Here is a 27,265-nt window from a genome sequence, read left to right as displayed (position 1 = left end):
CTTAATGTTGTATGATACGTCCATGTGCACAGTGCTTATTGGTAATACTATTTAGGAGGTTGTTGAATAGAGGTTGCCTTGTCCCATGGCCCACAGTTAGGAGGTATTCGATCATAAAAGATATACTGTATATACTTGACTATAATTCCAGAAATCTTTGCCCCAAGATAGCCTCCAAAATCCTGGGTAGACTTATGCATGGGGCAATAGGTCTTTTGACCAAGCCTCTTCTCAGCCATTGTTTCTTTAAAAACTGAGTACTGTAGTCCTCTTTGGCTGGAAATTCTGGTCCTCCTCTCATCAAAGGAGCCTATGTTTCTACTCCTTCAACAGCAATGAGTTGAATGCGCCCTGGAGCTTCCGTAGTCTCTTCTGAAGCAGGAGCCCAGTTCTCGGCCTTGAGAGAGAAAATCTCCTCTATTCTACTTGGTTGTTTAGCTGTTTGTTTATTCAAGATCCCCGTACGGGCCACCAGAAATGTTACAGAAATCAATATTAATAAACCAATTTAAATGATGGGTTCTTGAACAGAACAGCAAACAAGCAAGGAAGACCCAATTTAGTAAAGAAAACAATTTATTTTGCTAGCAAGATCTCAGTTTAGGATTTGGATCCTAATTAACCCCTGATATCAAGAATAAAAGTAAAGTCCTCCTTTTTTTTATAGACATCTTAACAAAGACTTTATGTGACAAAATTCTATTGGATGTAAACAGTTTTAAACATACAAAAATTCATTCAGTTAGGACAAAGAATTCTGAATACATCAAAATCTTATTACTTATGTATTAGCAACCTATGCCACATTCCAAGCTTTTCTCTTATCAAAGGCCTCTCACCAAATATCACGCATCAACCCTGGCCTTGCACTCAGTAGTCTACACATTCCATGCAAATCCTTTATCAACATACTGTACAGTGTTCTGACTCAAAGAAGACATCCTGCACAGCATTTATCCATCAAAATGTAACACCAACCTTTTTATCCATCTTATTAACATTCCTACTTCAGCAAACTTTTACTATGGTTAAGTTCACCCTTTTGGGGCCTCTTTCTATTATTCATTCAAGGGAACTAGATATTGATTATATAGAACAAAAATTGAATATTGCCACTTGCCATCTCATTGGAATAGTTCAGATTTTGGAATTCTACATAAGGAAGACTCAACTTGTATTGTATATCTTTGGGAGAAGCAGTTAAGGCTTCCTCTAATGTAATCTTTGAATCTTTTGATAATAATCCTTAATAATATTTGAATCAGTATTGAATTGTGTGGTGCTTAAAGGGTCAGCCAAAACGACCAAATGGGTGAAGCAACTCCCCTGTCAGGAAACAGTGCTCCTTTACACACTGCATAATTGCAAAATTCACAAAATGTAACCAGTGATAGCTGCTAACTTGAGTGGCTTTAAAAGGAGAGGTGTAGACAAATTCAATAAGAATGGGGCAATCTATGGCCCGGTACAGACGGGACTATTGGGTACCCTTGTCACATGCTAGGGGTTGGCCGAGGGCACTCCGCCCACATGTGCCTCAACCCTAGCATGTGGCGAGGGGGTAACAATTGCGGCACCCTATACAGATGGGCGCTGCCATTGTTACGTGCAGGATGCCTAGCATCTGCATATCGGGCATGATTATGATGTCGTGCATGTGCCATTGGCGCACTGCGGTGTCATAATCGTGCCACAAGAAGAACCTGCTTTTTGCGGGATCTTTTTGCTCTGTGGGGGAAGTCCCATGGTCTGGAGGCTGCGGATTCCCCGTGGAGCAAAACTAGGCACCAGGCCTATGATTATTTTATAGATATACACTATCCTTTTCTAGCACCAGAGGCAGTATGACAATTTTTGCAGGTGGTACTGCATTTATGATGTACTCGTGAGCTTCCTAGAGGCAAGTGGAGTTGGCCTTTGTGTTGTTGCCGAACCAGACGGAACTTTCTGACAGTAAGGGCTGTTCGACAGTGGAACAAACTCCTTTGGAATGTAGTGGAATCTCCCTTCCTTAGAAGTTTTTAAACAGCGGCTGGATGGCCATCTGTCGGGTATGCTTTGATTTAGATTTCCTGCATGGCAGGGGGTTGGACTGGATCGCCATTGTGGTCTCTTCCAACTGTATGATTCTATGATTTAGTGTAATTCAGGGCTCTTAATTTTTCTAACTTTGCACAGAAAATTGTCAGGTTGGGAGTTGATAATAAAAGGGGGAGGGGGAAAGGCTTTCTCATATCAATGTGTACCCTGTTGAGGCATTTGCTTGAATACACACAGGGCTAAAAATTATAGTCATATCCATCCATCAGCCCTGTGCACTCAGACATAAGTGATCTTTCACTGGTTATGAAATTCCCCCAGCCAGGAACCCTATCTTATCTAATCTACCTCTGGGGCCTGGGGATGTAGGGCATGGGGGTATATGCCCTCCTCTTCAACTTCAGCTTAACATGTGTTCAAGTGAAAACCTGAATCTAGAACTGTTATATACACATTGGCACATCCGAATGAATACAAAAGGGAGAAGGCATGTGTAGTGAATTAAGTAGTTCAAGGGATGCTGTGTCTATTTGCTGTTTCTCTCTTTTGTTATGTATTTTTCTCTTTTAGTTTGTATCTTGGATGCTGGATCTTGGCTTGGGGCATTCCAAAAAAAAATATTGTAAAGGGTAACTTGTAGAGGATAACTGGCAAATGTGTGAAGGCATAAGAACCTTCACCACTGTTAGTCCTTTGCAAATATAAACCAACCTCTGTATTTGTTTTATACTGGGAATTCAGTATTGGTAGCATCTTTCTTTATAATATTTAGTTTGTCTCTCAAAATCGTCAGTTTCTTCAAAATTAAATTATTGCCTAACAAAAATGCTTGTGTCTGTGTGTCATTTGATTCATTTATGTGTTTATTTGGTTCCTTTATTATTATTTTTACCGCTATATGTTTCATAATATCATAGTGGCTCATCACCAGGGGTGTTTCCATCTCTGCATGAATTTTCCAGTATTCCAGATTGTGCTTGGTTTTCTTTAAACTGGCTCAGTTCTCAGTGCTCAGCAAATAGTTGTGGAGAGAAGTAACTTTTAGGAAATCCCCACTTTCCCTTTGTTGCCTGCCAGAATTTTGAGACTCGCTATTATCAAGTTACTACTTCTTTATTTCTTCTCCTTCTTATACCTACCCCTTCATATTGCTGTCTCTTAGGCTTGCAAATACATAATGGTTTGTAGTAATTAAAATGATATGAAAATCCTTCGTTTATTTGGTGCTGATTGCCTATTGTAATTTTTAATCTTTTTATTGATACTGTTTGTTCATAGAATCATAGAGTTGGAAGAGACCGCACGAGCCATCCAGTCCAACCCCCTGCCATGCAGGAAATCCAATCAAAGCATCCCCAATAGATGGCCACCTAGCCTCTGCTTAAAGACCTCCAAGGAAGGAGACTCCACTACACTCCGAGGGAGTGTGTTCCACTGTTGAACAGCCCTTACTGTCAGGAAGTTCTTCCTAATGTTGAGGTGGAATCTCTTTTCCTGTAGCTTGCATCCATTGTTCCGGGTCCTGTTCTCTGGAGCAGCAGAAAACAAGCTTGCTCCCTCCTCAATATGACACCCCTTCAAATATTTAAACAGGGCTATCATATCACCTCTTAACCTTCTCTTCTCCAGGCTAAACATTCTCAGCTCCCTGAGTCATTCCTCATAGGACATGGTTTCCAGACCTTTCACCATTTTAGTTGCCCTCCTTTGGACACGTTCCAGTTTCTCAACGTCCTTTCTGAATTGTGGCGCCCAAAACTGGACACAATATTCCAGGTGGGGCCTGACCAGAGCAGAATACAGTGGCACTATTACTTCTCTTGATCTAGACACTATACTTTTATTGATGCAGCCTAAAATTGCATTGGCCTTTTTAGCTGCCGCATCGCACTGTTGACTCATGTTCAACTTGTGGTCTACTTGGACTCCCAGATCCCTTTCACCCGTAGTTTCATTCAGCCAGGTGTCCCCCATCCTATATCTGTGCATTTCATTTTTCTGCCCTAAGTGCAATACCTTACATTTCTCTGTGTTGAATTTCATTTTGTTAGCTTTGGCCCAGCTTTCTAGTCTATTCAGATCATTTTGAATGTTGATCCTGTCCTCTGGAGTATTAGCTATTTCTCCTAATTTGATGTCATCTGCAAATTTGATAAGTATGCTCCCAATTCTGTCATCCAGGTCATTGATAAAGATGTTGAATAACACTGGGCCCAGGACAGAGCCCTGTGGGACCCCACTGGTCACTTCTCTCCAGGCTGAAAAAGAGCCATTGTTGAGCACCCTTTGGGTTCAGCCGGTCAACCAATTACAAATCCATGTAACAGTTACTTTGTCTAGCCCACATTTTACAAGCTTGTTTGCAAGAATGTCATGGGAAACCTTGTCAAAGGCCTTACTGAAATCAAGATATACTATATCCACAGCATTCCCTTCATCATTGTTGTTGTTAACTGATCTCGAGTCAATCCCAACTCATGGGGACCCTGTGGATGTGACATCTCCAAGAGCCTCTATCCTCTATCCTTCTACCCACTGCTCAGCTTAGGTCCTGCAACTTCAGGCCTGTAATCTCCCTGATTGAGTCTATCTATCTGGCATGTGGCTTCCTTCCATTCTACTGCTCTCCATCTTTCCTAACATTATTGCCTTTTCTAATGAGTCATGCCAAAGTACAACAGCCTCATTTGATAATCTTGGCTTCCAGGGAGATTTCAGGATTGACCTGGTCAAGGATCAGTTTGTTTGTTTTTGGCCATCCATAGTATCCTTAGAACTCTTCTCCGACATCACACCTTGAACTGATTTTTGTCTTATCTGCTTTTTTTCACTGGCCAGGTTTCACATCCACGCATGATGATGGGGGAATAAAATGATTTAGTTGTTAGTGCTCAATTGTATATCCTTACTCTTAGAATGATCTCTAGTTCTTTCATATTTGCACTCCGTTCCTAGTCTTCTGATTTCCTTACTGCAGGCTCCATTCTGTTCGATGCTTGATCCAAGGTACAGGAACTCTTAAATTATTTCAGTTTCCTCATTGCCTAGGTTGAATTTAGGTAGATCCTCCATGATCATTACTTTTATTTTCTTTATGTTCAGCAATAATATAAGCAGCTTCTGCACTTTCTTCTTTGAACTTCCTTAGTGATTTTTCCAAGTCTGAGAAGTTTTCTTCTAGTAGTATGGTGTCATCTGCATTTTTTTAGATTGTTGATGTTTCTTCCTCCTATCAACATATTTTGAAACTCATTTTCACTTATATTTCAGAAGAAGAAAACTTCCCCATTTAAAAGTTTTTTTATTCTTTATTTTCTTGCTCAGGGGTTTGTTCAGCCTCTCTCAATGACACATGAATATCTCTTGACATTTACAAGGGAATTCTGCGATCTAGTTCACCTAAGGTTGCCAGAGTTTTGAAATAGCAATAAGGGGGAATCAAAATTTATGATACACAGCAATACTGTACAGCACAAAAGAGGGTCAACAGTTAGGAAGTGGGTATTGACAAGGTTGTGTTAATATGAATACAAGTATTCTGTTTTAATACTCCCATTAAAATCCATCAAGTGATACACAACATTTCAGACTTGACTCTGGTTCAGTTGTTTCAAATGATTTATTATGATTATGTTTATGATTATTTCTTACCCATCTCTCTCCACGGCTTGAGGTGGGCATCGATTAAAACACATAAAATAATTTTAGCACTGTAAAAACTCCATTAAACACTGCTAAAACACATAAAGATGCATATATAAGGGTAGTTAATACAAATTGACAATATACTGAATTTCCTTTAAACCGAAGGAGTGAATGTCCCTCACATTGTCTCTCAGGTATATATAGCAGTCATAAGTGTCTTTGGCAGATTCTGATTAGGGACATTATGGGCCTGAGTAGAGGAGGCAGAATAGCATGGGCTGAGCCTGTGCTATCCTACACCCAGGTTAGTCCCTGGGTCACACACCTATCCCTCCACCGATGCAGCACCTGGGGCCTCTTCTTACCTTTCCGCTGGGTGATCCATTTGAGAAGCCCGCAATCACTCTGTCTGATGCAGAAACAGGGTGCCTGACTGCACCCACATGGCAGCCATGTCAGATGGGGCAACTGAGAGGCTTCTCAGATGGATCACCTGGCTGAAAGGTAAGGAGTGTGGGGTGTGGGAGGCTGTCTAAACAGCCTGGGTTTGCTACAGAGTTTCTTAGAAACTCAGTGGAAAACCAGGGCTATTTTATCCCAGGGTCAGGCCAGATCATCTGTATCTGCACAGGTAGGATTGGGCTTGAGCCTGTCACTGAGATTTTGGCCTGCATCATCTAGACTACAAAAGGCCATTGTGTTCACTTCACGATTGTGGCCTTGCAGCATACATTCCATGCATATGTTGGTGTTATGTCAGCTTTTTTATTTCATTACAAAACTCATCTGTCATATGGTGTTTTGGTATGCCAACTCAGTTGCCAGCAAAGTAGCCAAAGATAAAATTACTAAAACAGAAGGAAATCTAAAAGCATTTTACTAAAATGCAGGTTCCATTGTATACAGTAAGTATGTATGCAGTAAGTGTTTCTCACAGGACTGAACCCTAAGATAAACATAAGAACCACAGTGGCAAAGACTGAAGACTCATCTAGTCCAGGACTCTATTCCTCTCTGGTCAACCACTTGGGAAATCTACAAGCCCAGTTGCAGGACAGAAGCACATTAACATCAAATCTCATATTGAATTCAGTTTACTTCATGAGTGGGGAAGCAGTCATGGTCATAACAGACAAAGCCCCCAGCATTTGATATACAGCAATGTTATTGCTCTATGTTCCATAACTAGAGAAGGGGGCAGAACTTAAAGATATTGCCATGTTAGTCTGTAGAATTAATATGTGTTGAGATATTGTAGCACCTTTGAGACTAACTGGGGGGAAAAGAAGTTTGTATTATGAGCTTTCGTAGACTTTAATCTACTTCTTCAGATGCTTTTGTGGAGTGAAAGCCAGGTACAGACAAGAGTGCAGGAGTTTAACTAAAGAAAACTGAAAAGGAATGTTGGCTACAGGAGACCCAGTCAGCATGAGTAGAACCCATGAGCTCTATATGATACGTAGTTTGTAAAGGGCTCCCCACATGTAGATCCTTAAGAATGACATCCCATTGTTTGCACTTGTTGAAAAAGAAGGTATCTGTCTTTATCTGGGCAAGTTTCTTGAAGAGGTTGATGGATTTCCACTTCATTCAGCTACATGGGTTCTACTCATGTCGACTGGATCTGCAGTAGCCAACATTCCTTTTCAGTTTTTTTCATTTAAACTCCTGCACTCCTGTCTTTACCTGGCTTCCACTCCACCACTAAAGCCTACAAAAGCTCATGCTACAAACTTCTTTTTCCCTAGTTAGTCACAAAGGTGCTACAAAATCCAATAGAGAAGGGGGCAAAATAGACAGCCAGAAGGGGTGGCTTGAAGCTGCCCCTTCCAAAGGTGAATTGGGGCCATGGCAACCACATGCTGTGGCCCCAATTCTCCTTGAAACCACCCAAAAAAGGAGGAGTAAAGAGCTGCTTCATTTTCAGGTGGGAAAAAGCCAGCTTTGCACCTGCACCATGGGCGGAAGCCAGCTTCATGATACTCTGGCAGCATGCTGTATGTAAATGCTCCACCGCCAGAGCATCATGAATCCACCCCCATGTAAACATCCAGGTGGCTTCAGGACACACAGTGTATAAATGCCACACATAGACACCACCTGGATGGCGATGCAAAAGGGCTGCCTGTTTCAGCCCCAAAATGAACAACTATGGTGTGGTACAGACCGCCCAAAAGCAGTGTACCAGCGCCAATATTAGGGTTAGGGAGCGCGCACCATCTACATGCTCTCTAACTCTAATATGTACCAACAGCAGCATAATGGCGGTGCCCTGTGTACACAGGGTGCCGCCATTATGAGGTCACGGGCACGGTGCAGACGTGACATCTTTGCGCCAAGTCAGGCCGCTTGTGGCCGCCTAGCAGCGGCACTGGAAAGAGTTTCGAAACAGAGCTCCTTCTTGGGGGAGCACCTCATTCCCACAGCCCCCAAATGGCTGTGGGAACGAAGCCGGGAGAAAGGGGCCAAGTGGCCCCTTTCTCTACTGGCAGTGGCTCCCCGGGGTGTCCTGGGACATGAAGCCCCAAGGACACCCCTTTTCAGGAGCAGGGAGAAGCGGCATTTTGCTGCTTCTCCCTGGTCCCCAAAAGTGCTGGATTGGGGCCTTTGGGCTGCCGCTGTGGCTGCCCTGTCCCCAATACATGGCGCAAAGGGGCGGTCTATATCCCGCCTATATTTCAATTATGCACATTTATCAGGAAGTGGCTTCCGACTTGAACATAGTGAAACTTCTTGCCCAGTAAACATCACATGGATACATTGCAAGACACAGCTGGGAGCATACTTTTTCGAGTAGATTTTCAGAGTCTGCCACACATATATGCTGGCTTTGGTTTCTCTGGGACGTTTTGTCCAAAAACAGAGGTTTTCTGTGTCCAGATATTTGCTGCCAAGTAATTTTTGTGGCCACCACTTTAAATTAGATGTAAAATGAGATGAGGCATGGTTGAAAAAACAATGTCAACAGCAACAGTTGAAAATCAGCATACCTTTGAATGTCATCTACTTTTGTGGGATATCTGGGCCTATGCCAAGAATAGTGCTGTACTGGATGTAGGCCCTGTACAGACCGCCCTGAAATGCCAGCCTGGAGGTGGAGTCGGGACATCATGTCCAGATAATGCATGCCCTGACTCCACCGCCAGGGCGCCATGACTTTTTGCAGCTCCTTTTTGCACCCTTGAAAGGCCTGATCAGGGCTGCAGCGTGTGGTTGCAAAGGCCCTGACTGGCTAGGAAAGGAGCAGGGGTACACTGTCGAGCGCCTCTATCTGGTTGAGGCAGAATTTGCGAAACATTACTTTTTAAAGACAGCAAGCCCTTTCATGTTTGGAACTTCCCATATAAAAAAGGGAAGCCAAATGTTATCTTACTGGCATCAATACTCTTTGTAACAGTACCTAAAGGAGCAATATGTGTATTTACTGCCAGTTCCACTCCACTGTTCCAGTGAGAATTAAAAATATGTAAAGGTTGTGGCAAATCAGTTGTTTCCACCAGCTGAAATTGTTACTAGGTTACCAAAAGAATTAGATGAGGAAAATACAGCTTCTATTCTGTCTTGCTTTCCTTCTTCATAGTGTTTATATCTACAGTTTTACTCAGTGTTCCTACAGTGTCATACAATATTAAAACCTGGAAACCCAATAGCAAATTACAATTTTATGAACTACAAAACACAATAAAATACTTATAAGTGTCATTCTCTAAATGACAAATGTAGCTGGAAAGTGCAGGTATCTGTTTTTCAAACAGCAAAGCCTAGCTGCTGCTTCAACTCACGCCTTTCTGTTCATGATTGTGCTTTCATGAGCAGTTGGCAGTAGGGCTCTTGACAGTGCAGTAATATCAGTGACTGCTGTTTGATTACATGGAACAGAAGCACATTTTAAACAGTAGAATTGCATGGAATTTGCATGTGCTCCATAGTACTGATTTACATAGTTTAGTACTAGTTTTGGTATTTATATCAAGCAATTCTGTACAAATTGTATATACAGGTTTTTAAGCAGGGTGTGATTCAACAAGTGTCCCTAAGCTTCCTTGAATATTTTCAGGGCATCTCAGGATGCAACACTTTACTTGCATCTCTATTCATTTAACTTGCATGCAGTATCAATTACAACCTATAACACATGAAGTATTATTCAGTACACCCTCTTAAGTTCTTGGGGCATTTTTGGGTTGTCCACTGTGGCCAGGACTGCCAGAAAAGCAGTGGAAGGGTATGGGATTGATTTAAATACATTGTTTATATATGTGAACATATATGTATATGTCTGAGGGTATGTAAAATAAAGTCTGCCTTCCTCATCCACGGATTAATTATCCATGGATTCAAGCATCCACGGCTTGAAAATATTTTAAAAAAGCATAAATTCCAAATAGCAAACCTTGATTTTCCATTTTATATAAGAGACACCATTTTGTTATGCTATTTGATTGAATGGGACTTTAGCATCCATGGATTTTGTTATCCACAGAGGAACCAAACCCCAGCAGATAACAAGGACCCACTGTAAAAGTGTTTCCATAAATGTCTAGCACAAAGGTTTGTCTGCACACTTCCATAATGCAAATAATATGATTGAAAGTATTGCTTTCTCTCTTTCTCTCTAATAGATCTATGGAAATGCAGGATCTAGGAAGTCCTCACAATCTTGTGGGAAGCAGTGAAACACCGGGTAGTTCTAAACTGGACAAATCTAATCTTAGTAGCACATCTGTTACAACAAATGGGACAAGTGGTGAGTAAAGACTGATGTCTCAGTTCAAAAACAAAAAATGTTTTGACACCTTTAGAATTTAAATGGTTAAGTGGCAACAAGTCATCTCATGAAGAAGGTGGAGAGGGCATAAATTTGTATATTCTGTATAATAAAGTAAGAAAAAGGTGGGGCATAAATAAACAAAAACATACATTTTTCTTTATAGTGTATCATTGTATAGATCTTAATAGTCACACCTCAGCTTTTTGTCTGTTGAAAGCATACATATACTGGTTCCTGGACCTAAAGTTACATCATTTGTATAGTAGTACTGTCATTCTTGAATTGTCAGCTAGCTTGACCTTTAATGTAAATCTACTAGGATTGTATTAGAATCAGGTATTCCCATAGTTTATTATCTAAACATTCAATCAGGCATTTGCTTTGAATCTACTAATTTAAACATCACTGAACGGATTCTCTTTTCTTACAATAGGAGTGTAAATGTGGCTTATAGGTTACTTCCTTTCCCCCCATTTTTCCAAAATTCATCAGCAAATTGTGCTTCTGAATTTCAGGAGCAAGTTGGTACTGATGGGAGTAATTCCGTATAACCCTAATCCAGGTAGACCGGACATTTTTTAGAATTTCCAGGGTCAAATTTTATTGCAGAATTTATACAGAACTAGTTTTACAAGGTAATCATTCTATGGTAGTTTTAGATGACGATTTGTGAACAATGTGTCTAAATTTTAGCCAACTACCATATAATTTTTGCCCCCCCTCCCATGACTCAGAAAGCAAATTTGCTCTTCTGTTGGTCACTTTTTCTTTTTCTTTCTTTCTTTCTTTTTATTTTTTGGCAACCAAGGAGAGCAGGAAGAAAATGTTCTATCTAGTGTGAACATTTTGTTTTAATATAGTGGAATGCAGACATTGCTGTGGACTTAGTGATTTTTCTTTGTAACACAATACACTAGATAATCTTTGATTGGAAAATACCTCAAATTAAGACACTGAAAGGAAATGGGATTAAAACAAGCAAACAAACAACAAACAATCTGTTTGAAAGACAGTTTTTTAAAAGCCCTTTCCTCCCTTTAGAAATGGTTTGTATTTTAATTTAAACAAATGCTTGCTTTAAGCTGTTTACAACAGTTTGCCCCCAAATTGTCATGGCAAACTTCTACAAGCCATTTAAATCAATCAAAAGTCCTAAGTGGCTTTCCCCTGTTTACTGCCCAGATTCAGGCACAAAGGAGTAGAGCCCCATACTGGATCAAATTTGTCCCCATACCTAGTAAAATTGCCTATCTCTTGCACACACATTGCTGACATTCACACTCTTACTGACATTCAAAGAACAATTGTACTGACAATCTGCAAATCTATGGAACATTTAAGATATGAAAGGACGGTTATAGGTGCTTCTACTAGCTCTTTGCCCACAGTTGTAATGTGTACAGCTGGTTTCCTTGTGGCACTTCCAGTTGCCTATTGTGACTTGTTCCTTAAAGTGGTGGAGGAAAGCAGAGACTTTCAACTTGAATTTGTTTAATTACAGTTTTCTTCCAAAATATTTGTACTGTCCTCCAAGTCTAAACAGTTGCTTCAGGATGTAGTAGACATGTCTATAGAGGAGGTTAAAAAAAAAGCTTATCAAAGTGAAGTCATCTAGTGATACTTCTACCATTCATTTTGTGGTTTTATTTTCATTTACCTTAATTTAATGGAAAGAGTAACTGAAGGGAATTTTTTAAAGGTACCATATATTAGCATCTACTTCATCCCCTTTGACACAAGCCACTGTTGTATCAGTATTCCTGAATACATATTATCTGAACATCCAAAACCTGAATGTTACTCAGCCATACTTTAGATTCTTCTTGTCTGATATTGTCGGTTGTAAATGGCAGGGATACACCATGCCATTTACAGGTTACAGGCTACTCCCAGCTCTTATTTATGCAAAGTGTGGATTCTGCAATTAGTTATGGGGTCTCCCCTATTTGATGCCCTATATCAGGGGAAATGTTCCTGCATTGAGGTTGGATTTAAATTAAATTAAATGAATGAATGAACACATATCTGCACATATCAGTATGGAGCTTATCACTCAGCATTTTAAACTGGCTCCAGCCTCCTGGGCCTCCGGCCACCATCAGCCCGGATCCCAGCCACGTTCTCCCAGCACTTTTTAGAAGTTGGAAAGCTTTCCAACTTCTAAAAAGTGCTGGCAGAGCTCGGCTGGGACCAAGCTAGGACCCAGGCTGATGGTGGCGGGCAGTTCAGTGGTGATTTAGTATGCAATAATCCTTGCCCCCATCCCACTTCCTGGCTCCAGCCCGGGAGGATGGAGCCGGTTTAAAATGCTTAGCAATAAGCTCCTATATCTGAACCAGGGCATACAAGTCTTTTTAAATACAGGACACCTCACTTCAGCAAATGTTTAAAATGACCAGACTTGTTTCATCTTGGGTTTGGAAAACTATGAGATCCCCCCCCTCCCCCAAGAACAAAGTGGGTTTTGTACAGAAAATTATTTTGTGTTAAAAACTATTTTTAAAAAGGGCTGGTTGTTGCTGGGCAAAACACATGTCTTGTCACTCTCAGGGATTACAAAATAATCAGTGGTGGATGTTTTTGTTTGTTTGCTTCACATAGCAAGATACCTTTTCTCATAGCAGGTGAGAAAAAATTGTGATTATTCTGTACTTCCCTAGCTTCATGGTTATATACAAGTAAAACAAAATCTTTTTCATTATGATATCCAGAGACATGGCTATAAAAATGGGAATAATTCACTTGTGTAGGAATTGTGATTGGAATCATTCAGAAACCAAAATTGTGATTATTTGCTAGTATAAAATAACATGATGGATTTTCTTTTTTTTTTCCTTATTGCAAATTATGTATGGATATTAATTAGATATTGTCACATTGTTTAAAATGTTTTTAATCTGTTTAAATATTTTTACGGATTTCAACTGTATGTTTTGGTTAAACTGAGTTTATTGTACATAGTCCTGAGGTAATATGATATAGGACAGTATATAGTTTTAATAAATAAAGATACTTAGATCTTCAGGCAATGAACAATTATATGCCATTCCAATTCTCAGGAGACAACATGACTGTTTTAAACACTGCAGACTGGTTGCTGAGTTGCAGCACTCCTTCTTCTGCAACAAGTATGAGCAATCCTGGTATAGTGCATGTGTGTGGCTGACTTCTTGACTGGTGTGTTAATTATCTGATATTTTGCTTTGTTTCTTTATTTATCATTACATCGCATTCTGCTTCTCAAAACACTTTTATCTAATAAAAGAAACACAAAAAGTTGTAATATCTTATATTATAAAACTTATAATAACACAGAGTTTCTAATGGGTTCATTATTATATTTGCATAAGTCTATATTTCTATTTGATAGCAAAGAACAACCTGCATGTGTTTGATCTATAAAAGAAGACAGATAATATAGGGCCTTATTTATAAAGCCATTGTGAAATTAGAATATATAAACTGTGTTGTGATTATTCATGGATACATTTGTAGTCCATCTCAAATATCTTGCCAGCAGAGGGAAAAATAAATGCTTCCCCCACAAAAGAAGAAGTGGATTACATGTACAGTAGTTTCTGGCTCTATTGATAACTTTTCACTTTTACAAAAGGAGTGATGTTCCAACATATTGAAACCCCTCAGAACACTCTTGTCCTAGCTATATTGAGAAAAGAGTATATTAGTTGGGAAAATTCACACAATATGTACCTTTACTGGACTCTCCTGTTCTTTGCTTATCATAGTCTCCTTTTCCCATCCCCTGGGAAGACTATATTAGCTTCCCTTACAGCATTGTATTGATTTTGTTGTCACCTGGAGCCTTTTATTTTGCAAACATGTTTTTGTAGGTTGCATCTGAAGTGCAGGACCTAGATTGTGTTTGGGAAAATGGTACTGTACTGTACAGGGAAGAGAACAAAAATAAATCCAAATGTACTTCTGTAAAATTTACAATAACTTGAATATTTAAGTTTATCTCCCTTTCTGACATGCTTAACTGAAGTTCTAATTTTGTTTAACCAGATATTGAGCTAAATCAAAATTTAAAATACTAATTCAGTAGGCAAGAAAAATATAATTAGTGATTTAACTTGTTGTGACTTCAGTGCATTTAAATGTCATATTCATTATGGTTAAACATCATATTGATAAGTCTCAGGCTTATGTGACCCCTTCTCTCTTGTCACCCACAGGGAACTTAGCTTTGCAGCTATTGCCCTAGAACCTGAAATGTTAATTTTAAACTCTAGTTTATGAAAACTTTTCAAGATAATATATAATGAACTTAGCAAATTATCCTAAACTGTGGATAAAACAGATAGATTTTCAGGAGTTAACAAAGAGTTTCAGATTTCTTCCTTATGAGCATGCAAGAGGAGGATTGAGGAAGTAGAAACTGTCGAACTTGTAGTTCATTTCCTAATGCTACATCATTGGTTAGCATTATATCTGCATAAAGCCAGGGAATAAGAGTCCAAAGTGATTTGCTTTTTTATATTATGAAAAGCTTTTAGTACTGCTCATGCTGGCGTGCCAACAGACTCTGCTGAAGTTTTTTTCCTTATTACATTTTTTATTGAATTTTTGCAATAAAACACATAAAGTCTGTTGAACGATGACAAAAACAACAATTAGCTACAAGAGCCAAGGGTATGTATCTGATGAATTATTTTCACTGTAAATTGCTCATTTTGTGGCAACACATGAGCAAAGCCATAATCAATGTAATATGTACTCCACTTCAAAGGTTATAGGCTATCTCCTCCAAATTCACATTGTAAAGTTACTACATTTCAGTATACAGTACTTGCTTAAGTCTTGCAAAATGCATAGACCAGGCAGGAATCAGTCCAGTTCAAAAATGAAATCTGTACCTCTTGTAGTTTAATAGATTTCTTTCCCATCTTACCAGTGCAGTTTGTGGAGAGATGTCCTAACCTTATCTTATTTGATCCATTTTGAAATAGATTCAGTTGAAAGTCCAATTAATTGTAAGAAGGATATACAAAAGTATCTATGAGTAAATACATATGGGATTGCAGCTTCAAGAGACAAAAATTTGACCGTTGTCATGTTCTGATCTTATTGACTGAACATGAAGTTGATAGTACTTTTCTAGATCCTGTGCATCCACTGCACAAATCATATATTTTGTATGACATGCTACTTTTTTGTTTTAAAATCTAGCTTTGTTCTTTTACATTACCTTGATTGACTTTCCTGATTCTTTTTTATAGTACAGGTTGAATCTCCCTTATCTAGACTTTTGGAATACTCCAAAAATCCAAAATTGTCCAAATGGTTGGCTGTGACATTTTTGCTTTCTGATGGTTCAGTGTACACAAACTTTGGTTAATTCATGATATTATTAAAAATATTTTATAATATTACCTTCAGACTATGCATAAAAGATATATATGAAACATAAATGAGTTTTGTGTTTAGACTTGGCTCCCATCTCCAATATATCTCATTGTGTACATCTATGCAAATACAGGTATTCCAAAATAAAAAATCCCAAGCATTTCAGATAAAAGATACTCAACCGCTACAAAAATTTTCCACTGAAGTTACAAAGTGAAGAATCAGACAGTTGTAGGAAACATTTTTGGCTCCTTCAATGATTGCCTATTAGCTTTTGAAACTAATATTCTGTCTTTCTTTGTAGATCATTTTTATAAATATGCTCAATATAGGAAAATTATTTTTCACAGTATCCAATAAAGCTGTATAAAGAATTGGTCTTTTAAGGCATTTCAAAACTATGGGTTGGGTACAAATTTAGTCAGATTTAAAGCAATGAAAGGCCTGTTACAGACTGCCAAAATAAAGCTGCTTCAGGTCTCTTTGGAGGTATGCTGTTTAAATGATGCATGCACCCTAAGAATCTGGAAGCTGCACCAAAGCTTCACTCCAGTGCTTAGGAATGGAGTGTGGCTTTGGCGCAAACTCTGGACTCTTAGGACCCATGCATCATTTAAATAGCATATCTCCAATGAGACCCGAAGCAGCTTTATTTTGGCAGTCTGTAACAGGCCAAAGTTAAGAAGTTAGGTGTGCCTAACTTTAAAAGATAAAGGTTTCACCTTTGACATCTTATCAAGTCGTATCCAACTGTATGGGGTGGTGCTCATCTCTGTTACTAATCCAAGGGAGCCAGAGTTGTTAAAGATGACACTGTGGTCATGTGGCCAGCATGACTGCACAGAACACTGTTACCTTTCCACTGAAGTGGTACCTATTTATCTACTTGCACTTTTACATGCTTACGAACTGCTAGGTTGGCAGAAGCTGGGATTAGTGACGTGAGCTCACTCTGTCACACAGTGCCTGAATCTTGAACTGGCAATTTGTAGCCCTGGGGATTGTCAGAGTCAGCATCTTAACTGCTAAACCACCACATCCTAATTTAAATGCCACTTATTTCAGTATGACTATATCTAGAGCCAACCAACTCAAAACGTTACTTAAGATTGCACTACAGCATAAATCCAATATTAGGAATGCAACTAAAACAGAAAGTTGGGAGTGGTACCAAAGAAGATAAAAGGAATAACCCGATTAGTACCCAATTGTTTTTAAAATTTCTGACTCAGACCTAGCAAGAAAGCAGTTCGTGGCCTTCAAACAGGGTTGAGGGAAAAACAGGTTTCAAAAAGAAATCTCTGGGTTTTGTTTTGTTTGGACTATTTATTTATTTATTTGCATTAATGTTTTAATGAAAAATATCAACCTTGATTTTTATATTAATATTGTGAATCATTATTTTAAATATTACACTGGATAGAGTAGTATCTCATTATTTCCCAGTATCTCATTATCTCCCAGCTTAAGCTTTATTACCTTGTTTATTGCACATATGCTGCTGCAACAACAACAACAACAACACACACACACACACTTCCATCTAGAAAAAGAGGAAAAGGGGATATGGTTGCACTTTTAAAGTCTTTGCGAAGAGGAGCTTCTTTGTCAGAGGCTCTGTTAACTGAGGTATGCCTGTACCCTAGCCATGGCCTAATCCTGTGCTGTCATAGTGGCTGTGTCTCTAGTCCAGGAGAGGATTTGATCTGACATAACTCAGCTCCTCCCTCCTCCTGTGCACATTTTTGTCTCCTCTGGCAACTGAATATAGCTGGCAGAAGAGTTGTGCCAACAGATCTTTTGCAGCGTGAGTCTAAGATCAGTCAGCAAAAGGGGGACATGCTGGTGTAAGGACTGTTCTGCTAGGATAAACAATTCAGAAGCAAATCATTCTGTCCTCCACAGCCAGCACATTTTTGTGTCTGGATTGTATTGCCACGACTATGCCCCCAACCCAACCTAAACTGCCGGTGTGCACAACCCCATAGCAAATGAGTATATTCATTTTACAAAAGAAAATTAGGAAAGAAGCTGTCTCACCATTGCCTAAATCCTATTTTAGTCTTTACTGTTTTGCAGACCCACTGAATCCTTTGCTGAGTCAACATTCAACAGCTGATTGAATGGGTTTCCTCTGGGTTTACTAACAGGATGTCAGCCCATATTTGTTACAAGAATATTTGGACAATATATTTAGAATAGTTCCAGTTCTAAGTCTATTTTCACCATCCACCACATATTCATTTTAACAATATTAAATCAAGGTATAATAAAATTTGTTTAATTTGTCCAAAACAACTCTATTCACTATTTCACATCTTTAATTTTTTTTAATTATTATTATTATTATTTTACTTTCATGCCTGGAATGTGTAATGGATTTACATTAAGGTGTATCTCAATACATGTTAAAAACCAGTGGGAGCATGGTTTTAAAGCTGTGATTGTGAAAGGCAATGTTATGACATAAATTCAATGTATGCATATTTTTGTATATACTTCTTGGAATATTTGCTTTTATGTTTTTAATGGTTTTATATCTTCAACTTACTATGTATTTAATGATTTTATATTTTTGTTTATTTAGAGTATTTATACTTTGCTTTTCAGTCAGTTTTTAACTTGTTAGACTAATCTGATGTTTTAAATTGTGTTTTGAAAGTGAGTTGTTTTTAAAGCCTCTTTTGTGAGCTGACCTGCGTCCAGTTTAGAAGAAAGGAAGCATATAAAATAAATAAATATTTTGCTGAACCACAGGTTCAGATATTTGCTATAATTGGCAAGGCAGCCTGTGTCTTAATTTAGAAGTAAAATCTCATGTTTGCTTATTCTTCTATATAGTGTCTCTTCTTGCAGTCAAAACAGAGCCTATGAACAGCAGTGAATCAACAACAACAACAAGTGGAGATGGATCTCTTGACACTTTTACTGGATCAGGTAAAGACATAAGAGGCTCATAGTTCTGTCAGATCTGTTTCAATGGGTTTTCACAGTAGTTATTTGTAACAGTTAACAATGCAAGTGACTTACAGTGGTATGAAAGTTTGTGAATTGTAATGATAATTAAGAAAATTCCATCATTCTACTATGATTGCCTTCATGAATCAAATTCTTTCATTTTCTATCTATCCTATGGAATATATAGTAACCATTTTAGTGAGTATAAAATTATTTATAATTGGGCAAACAATGAGTGCATAAGGATCATGATAGGTGCAAAAATATGTGAAGTCAACAGTTAAAGGAAATAATTAAAATCTGGTGTTTAAATAATTAGGTATGTCTGCATGGATCAGTTTCAGAGTCCCTACCCTAAAATATACACTTTATATACACACTTCATGAGTTTGGTCTTCACCATACAGTTTTGTGGCAGGCCGTCGTAGCACAATAAAAAATAATCTCTGAGTACCTGAGAAAAGTGGTTATTGTTGTTGATCAGTCTAGTCAGGGTTACAAATCCATTCCTGATTATTACGGGGTTCCATCAATCCAGTGCAAATGGAGATAGTTCAAGATCATAATCACTCTACACTGGTGCAGCTGTCCTGTCAAACTCTGGTTAGGAACAAACTGGCATTTGGGAAGTCACAAAGGACTTCAGAGGAATATCCGAAGATCTGCAGATCACTATCACTTTGAATAGTACAAATGTTCATGATTCGACAATTCTTTTTAAAAAAAGACTGAACGAGAATCGTGTTCATAGAAGGATGCCAAGAAGAAGTGTACACTCTAAAAAGGACCTTGCTGTCTGTCTGATGTTTGTCAAAGATCACACAGATGATCCCTGAGACTTCTGGAAATATGTTATCTAGCCCAGCAGTTCTTAAACTTTAATTTAGCATGGATTTTCTCTTTTAAATATCTTTTATTGCCATGGACTACCAAAACTTAATTCAAGATTTAAAACCCTGACAGACCTCTTGGTGAGGCAGTGGCAGGCTAGCATCTCTTCATGGAGCTCAGTGAAATGGAAAGCTACAGCAGCAACAGTCATCGGCATGGACACAAATTCAGTTGGTGAATCTCTGCCTGGAGAAAAGAAGAACGTAGAGTTCACCAACAAGGGTTTGGGAATCTTGCTAAGTTTGCAGGGACCCTAGAAGTTGAAGCAAGCAAAGTGTGTGTGGGGGGACTGTAGGACAAATTCCACCAAGCTCATGCATTCAAGCTTTTCAAAAATACTGAGCCTGCAACCTCACTTTGTAATTTACTTCTTTAAAACATCTAGAATTGTTTGTACTAAAATTAAGATTTCTTCGACTTAGTGATGATACCAATACCTCAGCAAGTTTCCTGCTTTTTATACTAACATGAGTGGCTTTAAGGACTGTTTGTAAGATTTTAAAACTGCATTTTGAAAACAAAGTTTCATAAGACTTTGACTTCAAAAAGTTTTTAAATGGACAAAGGGTATAGTAACAAAGCTGGAAAGTAATTTTTACAAGTTGGAAGACTGGCTGTTTTTGTAAGTTTTTGCAAGCAAAAAAAAAAAAAACAGATTAAAGAAAGAAATCCTTTCATTATAGGAAATTGGGATTGTTTTGTCTGGAAGGAGCATCCCATTGAAAGCAATGTGAATAACAAGAGAAGCTAAATAGTCAAGCTATGTGATTGAAACACTGTATCTGAGGAGTCCCCATGAAGACAAATTTTATATGCCAAATTTTTTTTATATTGAAAAATGGCAAAAATTCAGCCTCCAGAAAATGTGATCCAGGGATTTGTCAGGAGATATGGCAGGAATTTAATCTGTTGAAAAGTGATTTCAAGAATGTCAGATTCTTTGGCATGATGAAACCTGGAGAATCAGATAAAGCAGCAGAGTACTGAAGAAGGACCAAGGGGAGTTATTGGAGTGTGAAGAAAGAATTACAAACTGTGATCCATAAGAATTTGTAGCTAGACCAAGATGATTTGTGACATTTAGAAATGATCACAAAGGAGAGGAATAACATCAGATGCTATAGAAACATTGGAAAGGAGAAAAGTATCTGGATGATGTGAAGTCGAAGGCTTTCATGGCTGGCATCCATAGTTTTCTGTGGCTTTTCCAGGCTATGTGGCCATATTCTAGAAGAATTTATTCTTGACTTTTTGCCTGCATCTGTGGCTGGCATTTTCAGAAGGTGGTGGCATGGAAGTTTGTGGTGTGTGTGTGTGTGTGTGTGTGTGTGTATTTGTGTGACTTGGTAAATCACTTCCTCCCAATCAAGGGTCATACAAGTATATATAAGCATCCATGCCACTACCCTCTGAAAATGCCAGCAAAACGTCAGAAATAAATTCTTCTAGAACATGGCCACATAGCCTGGAAGTCTGGATGATTTTCTTGAAAGACAGTTGAGATGCAGGAAGGAAGAATGCTGAAATCTACAGTAAAGTCATCAGAGAAGGCACTGACATTTGGGGGATGATGATACTTGGTTCTCCATTATATTATTGAAAAGAGTGAATGACACGGACAAAATTAGTGAGATCAATATGAAGTTTTTTAATGGAAGGATACCCCCAGATCATATTGATTTTGATGACTGATGTTCAGTTTGTGCAGTTGCATAGGTTTGAGGGGGGGGGGGGGGAACCAAAGGTTAAATTTAAAGTATTAAATGTACTATCACGTTGACCTGTCCAGAAAACAGAACTCATTGAGTGTATTTACCTGACCCTGAAGGCTAGGGACAGTCTAGAGATTCCATTAGTATACTGTTTACCCCGTTGCCTAACAGATTCCCTGGCTGAGCTGACACAGCTGGTCTCAGAGATGGTGTTGGAGTCTCCCAGGCTTTTGGTCCTGGGGGACCTCAACATCCCCTTCGAGGCCAGCTCATTAGATCTGATAGGTGCAGCTCAGGAGTTTGTGATCTCCATGATAGCCATGGTCTGTCCCAAATAGTCTTGGGTCCACTCAATGTGGTCTTTAGTACGAATCAAGAATATCCGTGGGCAGAAGTAGTTCAGATCTCTGCCCTGTCGTGGATGGATCACTCTCTGGCTAAAGTGGGACTGAAGGCTACTACCTACAGCCCTCTCGGGGGTGGAGAACTTATTGAAATGGTCCGCCCTTGAAAGCTGATGGAACCCAAAAGGTTCCAGGAAGCTCTAGAGGGATTTATGATAGGGAATGACAGCAATTTTGTTGAAGCCCTGGTTGATACATGGAATAACAATCTTACCAGGGCCATAGACACTATCGCTCCCAAGCGTCCTTTCCAGCCTGCTTCAGATAAAAAACCATAGTACACGAAAAATCTGCATCAAATGAAGTGGGCTGCACAATGACTAGAGTGCCACTGGCGGAAACATCAACGTTTATCTGACAAGACATGCCATAAGAACATGTTAGATTCCTATGGAGTGGCAATAGATGCAGCAAAGAACTATTTCTATGCTGCACGTATTGCATCTGCAAAGTCTCATCCAGCAGAGCTGTTCAGGTTGGTTAAAGAGCTAACTCAACTACCTCCCACCCTGAACTCTTTATTGGAACCAACTAAGGCCTGCTGGGATGCTTTTAATGACTTATTTGTGGATAAAATCTCTCAGATTTTGATGTAGACACCGGCATTATGACAGAAACAGTAAGAGGGGTGTCCACTTACTCCGTGGACTGTATTAAATGGGATCATTTTGAGTTTGTAAATACCGATGAAGTGGAGAAGCTCTTTGGAAATGTAAGGAAGACAATGTGCCCTCTCGATCCTTGCCCATCATGGTTGACTGCTTGGGGAGGAGATGCAGTGAAAATATTATTACAACTTACAATTAATACATCCTTTCAGGAGGGAATCTTTCCATCTAAATTAAAACAAGCAGTAGTAAGACCGGCTTAAAAAAAAACCCTCCCTAGATCCCCTGGTAAGAAACAATTATAGACCGGTCTCTCTCTTACCCTTCTTGGGTAAAGTGATCAAGAGGGCAGTTGCCTCCCAACTCCAAGCTGTCTTGGATGAAGCTGATTATCTGGATCCATTTCAAACCAGTTTCAGGGTAAGATACGGAGTTGAGACAGCCATGGTTGCCTTAGTTGATGATCTCCGTCTGGGCATTGAGAGGGGAAGTGTGACCCTGTTGGTGCTCTTTAACATCTCACCAGCCTTCAATTCCTACCTCTCGAGCAGATTCCAGATGGTGAGGCTAGGGAACAGTTACTCTTCTAGGATAGAGCTGACATCTGGCGTCCCTCAAGGCACCATTCTATCCCCATGCTGTTTAACATTTACATGAAGCCACTGGGAAAGATCATCTGGAGACATGGGGCGCAGTGTTATCAGTAAGCTGATGACACCCAAATCTATTTCCCTGTGTCTCCGACTGTTGCATCTCTCCTCTGGATGCCTGCCTTGGGTCGGTAATGGACCGGATGAGGGAAAACAAACTCAAGTTGAATCCAGAGAAAACGGAGGTACTTGCAATAGGTACCCCAAATCCAGGGACGGAATTTTGTCAACCAGTCCTGGACGGGATCACACTTACCTTAAAGGATGAAGTTCACAGTTTGGGATTACTCCTGGACCCATCTTTACAGTTATTATCCCATGTGGATATGATGGCCAGGAGTGCATGGTACCAACTTTGGTTGATATGCCAACTGCATCCCTACTTGGACCAAAAGGACCTAGAAGCAGTGGTACATGCACTGGTAATCTCTCGTTTAGATTTCTGTAATGCACTCTACACGGAGCTACCTATGTACCAAGTTCAGAAGCCTCAAATGGTGCAAAAAGCCAGATTGGTCACTGGAAATCTAGATCAGACCACATAACACCAGTATTAAAATCTCTTCACTGGCTACAGATTAGCTTCCAGACACAGTACAAAGTGTTGGTTATTACCTTTAAAGCCCTACATGGCTTGGGCCAAAGTTACTTGAGGGGAACGCCTCTCCCTACACAATCTGCCCCGCACTCTCAGAACAACTGGGAAGAACTTATTAGAGTATGTAAACACCAGGTTAACAACAACTTCCCACAGGACATTTACTGCCATAGCTTCTAAATTATGGAATGGCTTGCTGGAGGAGATCCGTTTCATTACCACCTTAGATGCCTTTAAGAAGGCACTTAAGATGGATCTCTTCTGACAGGCCTATCCACCCAATCTGCTATAAGAGAGTTAGAAATACCACACCTCTATTTGTAAAGATATGTATTTTAAATCATGATTTAGTCTATGTATTGTATTGATAGCTGTTTTACTGTTTTATTGAGTGCATTTTATATGAAATTGTAGTTTTTTATCTTGTAAGGTTGTTTCTATTGTAATTCCACCTCGATCCTCAGGGAGAGGCGGGAAATATAAATAAAAATTATTATTATTATTATTATTATTATTATTATTAAAGTATGAAAGTGTAAAGAAATTATGTGGCTTGATGCTTGTTCACTTACGCTCTAAGCAGATGGGCAAAGCCCATGGTATCAGTCCATGGGCCAGACCAGTGATGGGCAGTGTTTATATATGTGCTTTCCACTGCACCATGGACCTGCTATTACCGCATCTTCACATCTCCTGAGAAGACCAACATCACAGTCTGCAAAGGTGAAAATGGGGCACCTGGCTACACCCACATGGCTGGGTGTCCCCATGCAATGCCATAGGCCATAAAGGCAGACTTCTCAGCAGACACAGAGGCAGGTATGGGGTATGTGAGGCTGTCCAGTCTTCTAGTTGTTACCATGGAGTTTCCTAGAAACTTCATTAGAAACAACCAGTCTTTTTTGGCCAAGTTAAGCCCCCTTTGGGCTGGGATTGGGCTAAATCCACTGGATCTGCATCTAGTTGGCCTGGTCCAAGCCCAGGGTCAGTGATCTGCATTATCCAGATAGGATAACATGGGGCGAGGGGGAACATGGACCTTTTGTACAGGCCCTTAGTATAAAGGAAGTTGTTATAGAATAAAGATTTTGAGGTATGTGAAAATTCAGAAATTGTTTAAAATGATTTTAAGGTTGATTTATATTTGTGCTGGAGGGTGAGATAATTAGAAGGATGTTATCATGAGAGGGAGGATGTATGAGGGGAATAATCAAAGGCTAAATTTAAAGTTTGAATGGGTAAAGAAATAAATATTGGTTTTACTGGACTTAAGATTCTAATCTGTTGTCTGATATTTCATGTTGATTTAGCCTAATAAAAATTAGAATGAGACTGTCCTAAAGTGTTCAGAGACTTGTTCTTGCTTTTTGCATGAACAATACAATTGCTTTGTGTGGTCAAGAGGCTATTAGAGGTTATTATGTAGTGAAGGGACTAGTTAAGGCACTACTAAGAGGTAGCCCTCATATGCTGTGATGAATTTACAGCATTGGAAAAATTGTGGAAAAAATTGTCCTGGGCTCCATTATGAAACTGATTACCTAGATCAATTCCAATCTGGGTTCAGGCTTGGTTATGGGATAGAAACAATTTTTGTCAGTGACCTATGAAAGAAGCAGGACAGAGGCAATGCAACCTTTTTAGTTTTCTTAGATTTCTCATTTGCTACCATTGATCATATCCTTCTGGGTTGTTTGGCAGATAATTGATACAGTTTGGGGACGCTATTCTCCAATATTATATGGTCTCTCTTGGCTAAATATTCCCAGAATAGTTCTGACAGAATGTTGTTCAGATTCCTGGCCATTGGCCTGTGACCTACCACAAGACTCAGTACTATTTCTTATGCCATTTAACATTTACAGGAAGCCATTGGTGGAAGTCATCCAGAGTTTGGGGGTTGGGAGTAATGAATTTGTTGATGATGTCCAACTCTCTATTTTTTTTTCACCTGATGCCAAAGGGTCTTTTGGTGCCCTGGATTGTTACCTGGGTGCAGTGAAGGAGTAGGTGTAGAAGATGAATAAAGTAAGGTTGAGTCCAGACAAGGTGGAGATTCTATTGGTCAGTGGAAAAGTTAACCTGGGGTCGAGAGTGCCATTTGTTCTCGAACATCAGTTTGTAGTTTGGAGGTGCTTTTAGACTCAGTGCTGCTTTTGGAAGGGCAGTTATATATTGTAGTTAGGAGTGCCTTTGTCTAGCTTAGGTTTGTGTGCCAGTTGCACCATTTCCCAGGAAGGCAGATTTGACCACAGTGGCTCATGCCTTAATTATATCTAGTTTAGACTACTATAATGTTCTCTATGTGGGGCTGCTGCTGAAAAATGTTCAGAAGCTACAGCTAATACAAAATCTGTTGTCAGTTGTATGCTTTAGAAACGGTAGGTCACCAGTCTGGTTTCCCGTTTGTTTCAGGGCTCAATACAGTATACTAGTTTTGACCTAGAAAGATCTGAATGGCAAGGGGCCAATGTATTTGAAAAACTCCCTCCCTCCACGTGACCCTGTTTACAATTTGAGGTCTTTAATTTATGCCCTGTTGTGTGACATACTTTTCTGCAAAGCTGAGGAAATGTATATAGGACAAGAGTTTCTCTGTAGCAGCACCCCTACTGTGGTATTCTTTCCCAAGGAAAGTCAGTCTAGCTCCATCTCTTTTGAGTTTGCAGTCAGCAGCTAAGACAACATGCTTTCATATAGCTTTCATTGCTTAAATATGGGCAGGCTGCTCTGGCTGTGTGGTCTTAAAACTATAGTATTTTTGAGTACTGTACTTGAGCATCCACAGATTTTGGTATCCACAAGATGTCTATGCCCTGGAACCAAACTTCTGTGGATAGCAAGGGCCCATTGCATTTGTCTCTGTATTTTAATCTGTTGTTCCCTGCCTCAATCCATAGGGAGAGGTGGGTAAGAAAGATTTGTTTGTTTGTTTGTTTGTTTAAGTGCTCATATTTGTGTATATACCATAATATTTTTAGAGGTACTGGTGGGTTAAGAAGTTAAAAATGAATGTTTTAAATAAAATTAAAATCAAATGACAATCAGTTAGCCTGTAATTATTTAACCACTTAAAGTAGCCATGGTTCAGTGATAGAACTACATCTACAATCTGCAGTGTACAACTTGTGACATCTTTGCTTAGCACTGACAACTGATAATAGGGTTGAGAAATAGCCCTGTTAGAGACCTTGATGATTTGCTGCCTGTCAGATTAAGCAGTAATCAGTGTGATCATCAACCAGTGGCCAGATTCAATGGAAGGCATCTTCTCTTTTGGATAAAGAGAAAATCTCTAAATTAAGATGAATGTAATAAGAGTTGCCAAACAGAACCTCAGTTCATTGTCTTCTAGTAAGGTGTTAAATTTTAATACTAATGAAGATTGGTTCAGTATTGTAAAATAAATACATTTAACATTGCATGCTTAAACAAATTATCTTTCCTTCTTCTTATGCATCATAACATAAATTTATAGTTCATATCAGTGAGGGAGGATCCAAACAGATATGGATTTATGATCTGAAGAGAAAATGTGGTATTTATTTCTTTGGGCTCAAGGAACCTTGGGCTATGACAGCCTTCCCCAGTCTGGTGCACTTCAAATATTTTATTCATTCA

The 27,265-nt window shown here is 39.2% G+C and overlaps 1 protein-coding gene across 15 annotated transcripts in view; it reads left to right on the top strand.

Annotated features, from left to right (window-relative positions):
• The window catches only part of EYA4 (EYA transcriptional coactivator and phosphatase 4), a 171,702-nt gene that overhangs the window by 83,948 nt on the left and 60,489 nt on the right, over positions 1–27,265 (top strand). For 7 of the 15 annotated variants that reach the window (XM_042476060.1, XM_042476004.1, XM_042476013.1 and 4 more), the window contains 3 exons: positions 10,308–10,432; positions 13,516–13,584; positions 18,665–18,760. In XM_042476060.1, the coding sequence (XP_042331994.1) occupies positions 10,308–10,432; positions 13,516–13,584; positions 18,665–18,760 (290 nt within the window). The remainder of the gene's footprint in view (positions 1–10,307; positions 10,433–13,515; positions 13,585–18,664; positions 18,761–27,265) is intronic. The other 8 variants (XM_042476049.1, XM_042476080.1, XM_042476089.1 and 5 more) reach the window with 4 other exon arrangements.

This window comes from Sceloporus undulatus, chromosome 1, assembly GCF_019175285.1.
Source record: "Sceloporus undulatus isolate JIND9_A2432 ecotype Alabama chromosome 1, SceUnd_v1.1, whole genome shotgun sequence".
Lineage (NCBI taxonomy): Eukaryota > Metazoa > Chordata > Lepidosauria > Squamata > Phrynosomatidae > Sceloporus > Sceloporus undulatus.
This window is presented reverse-complemented; position numbering and strand designations above follow the sequence as displayed.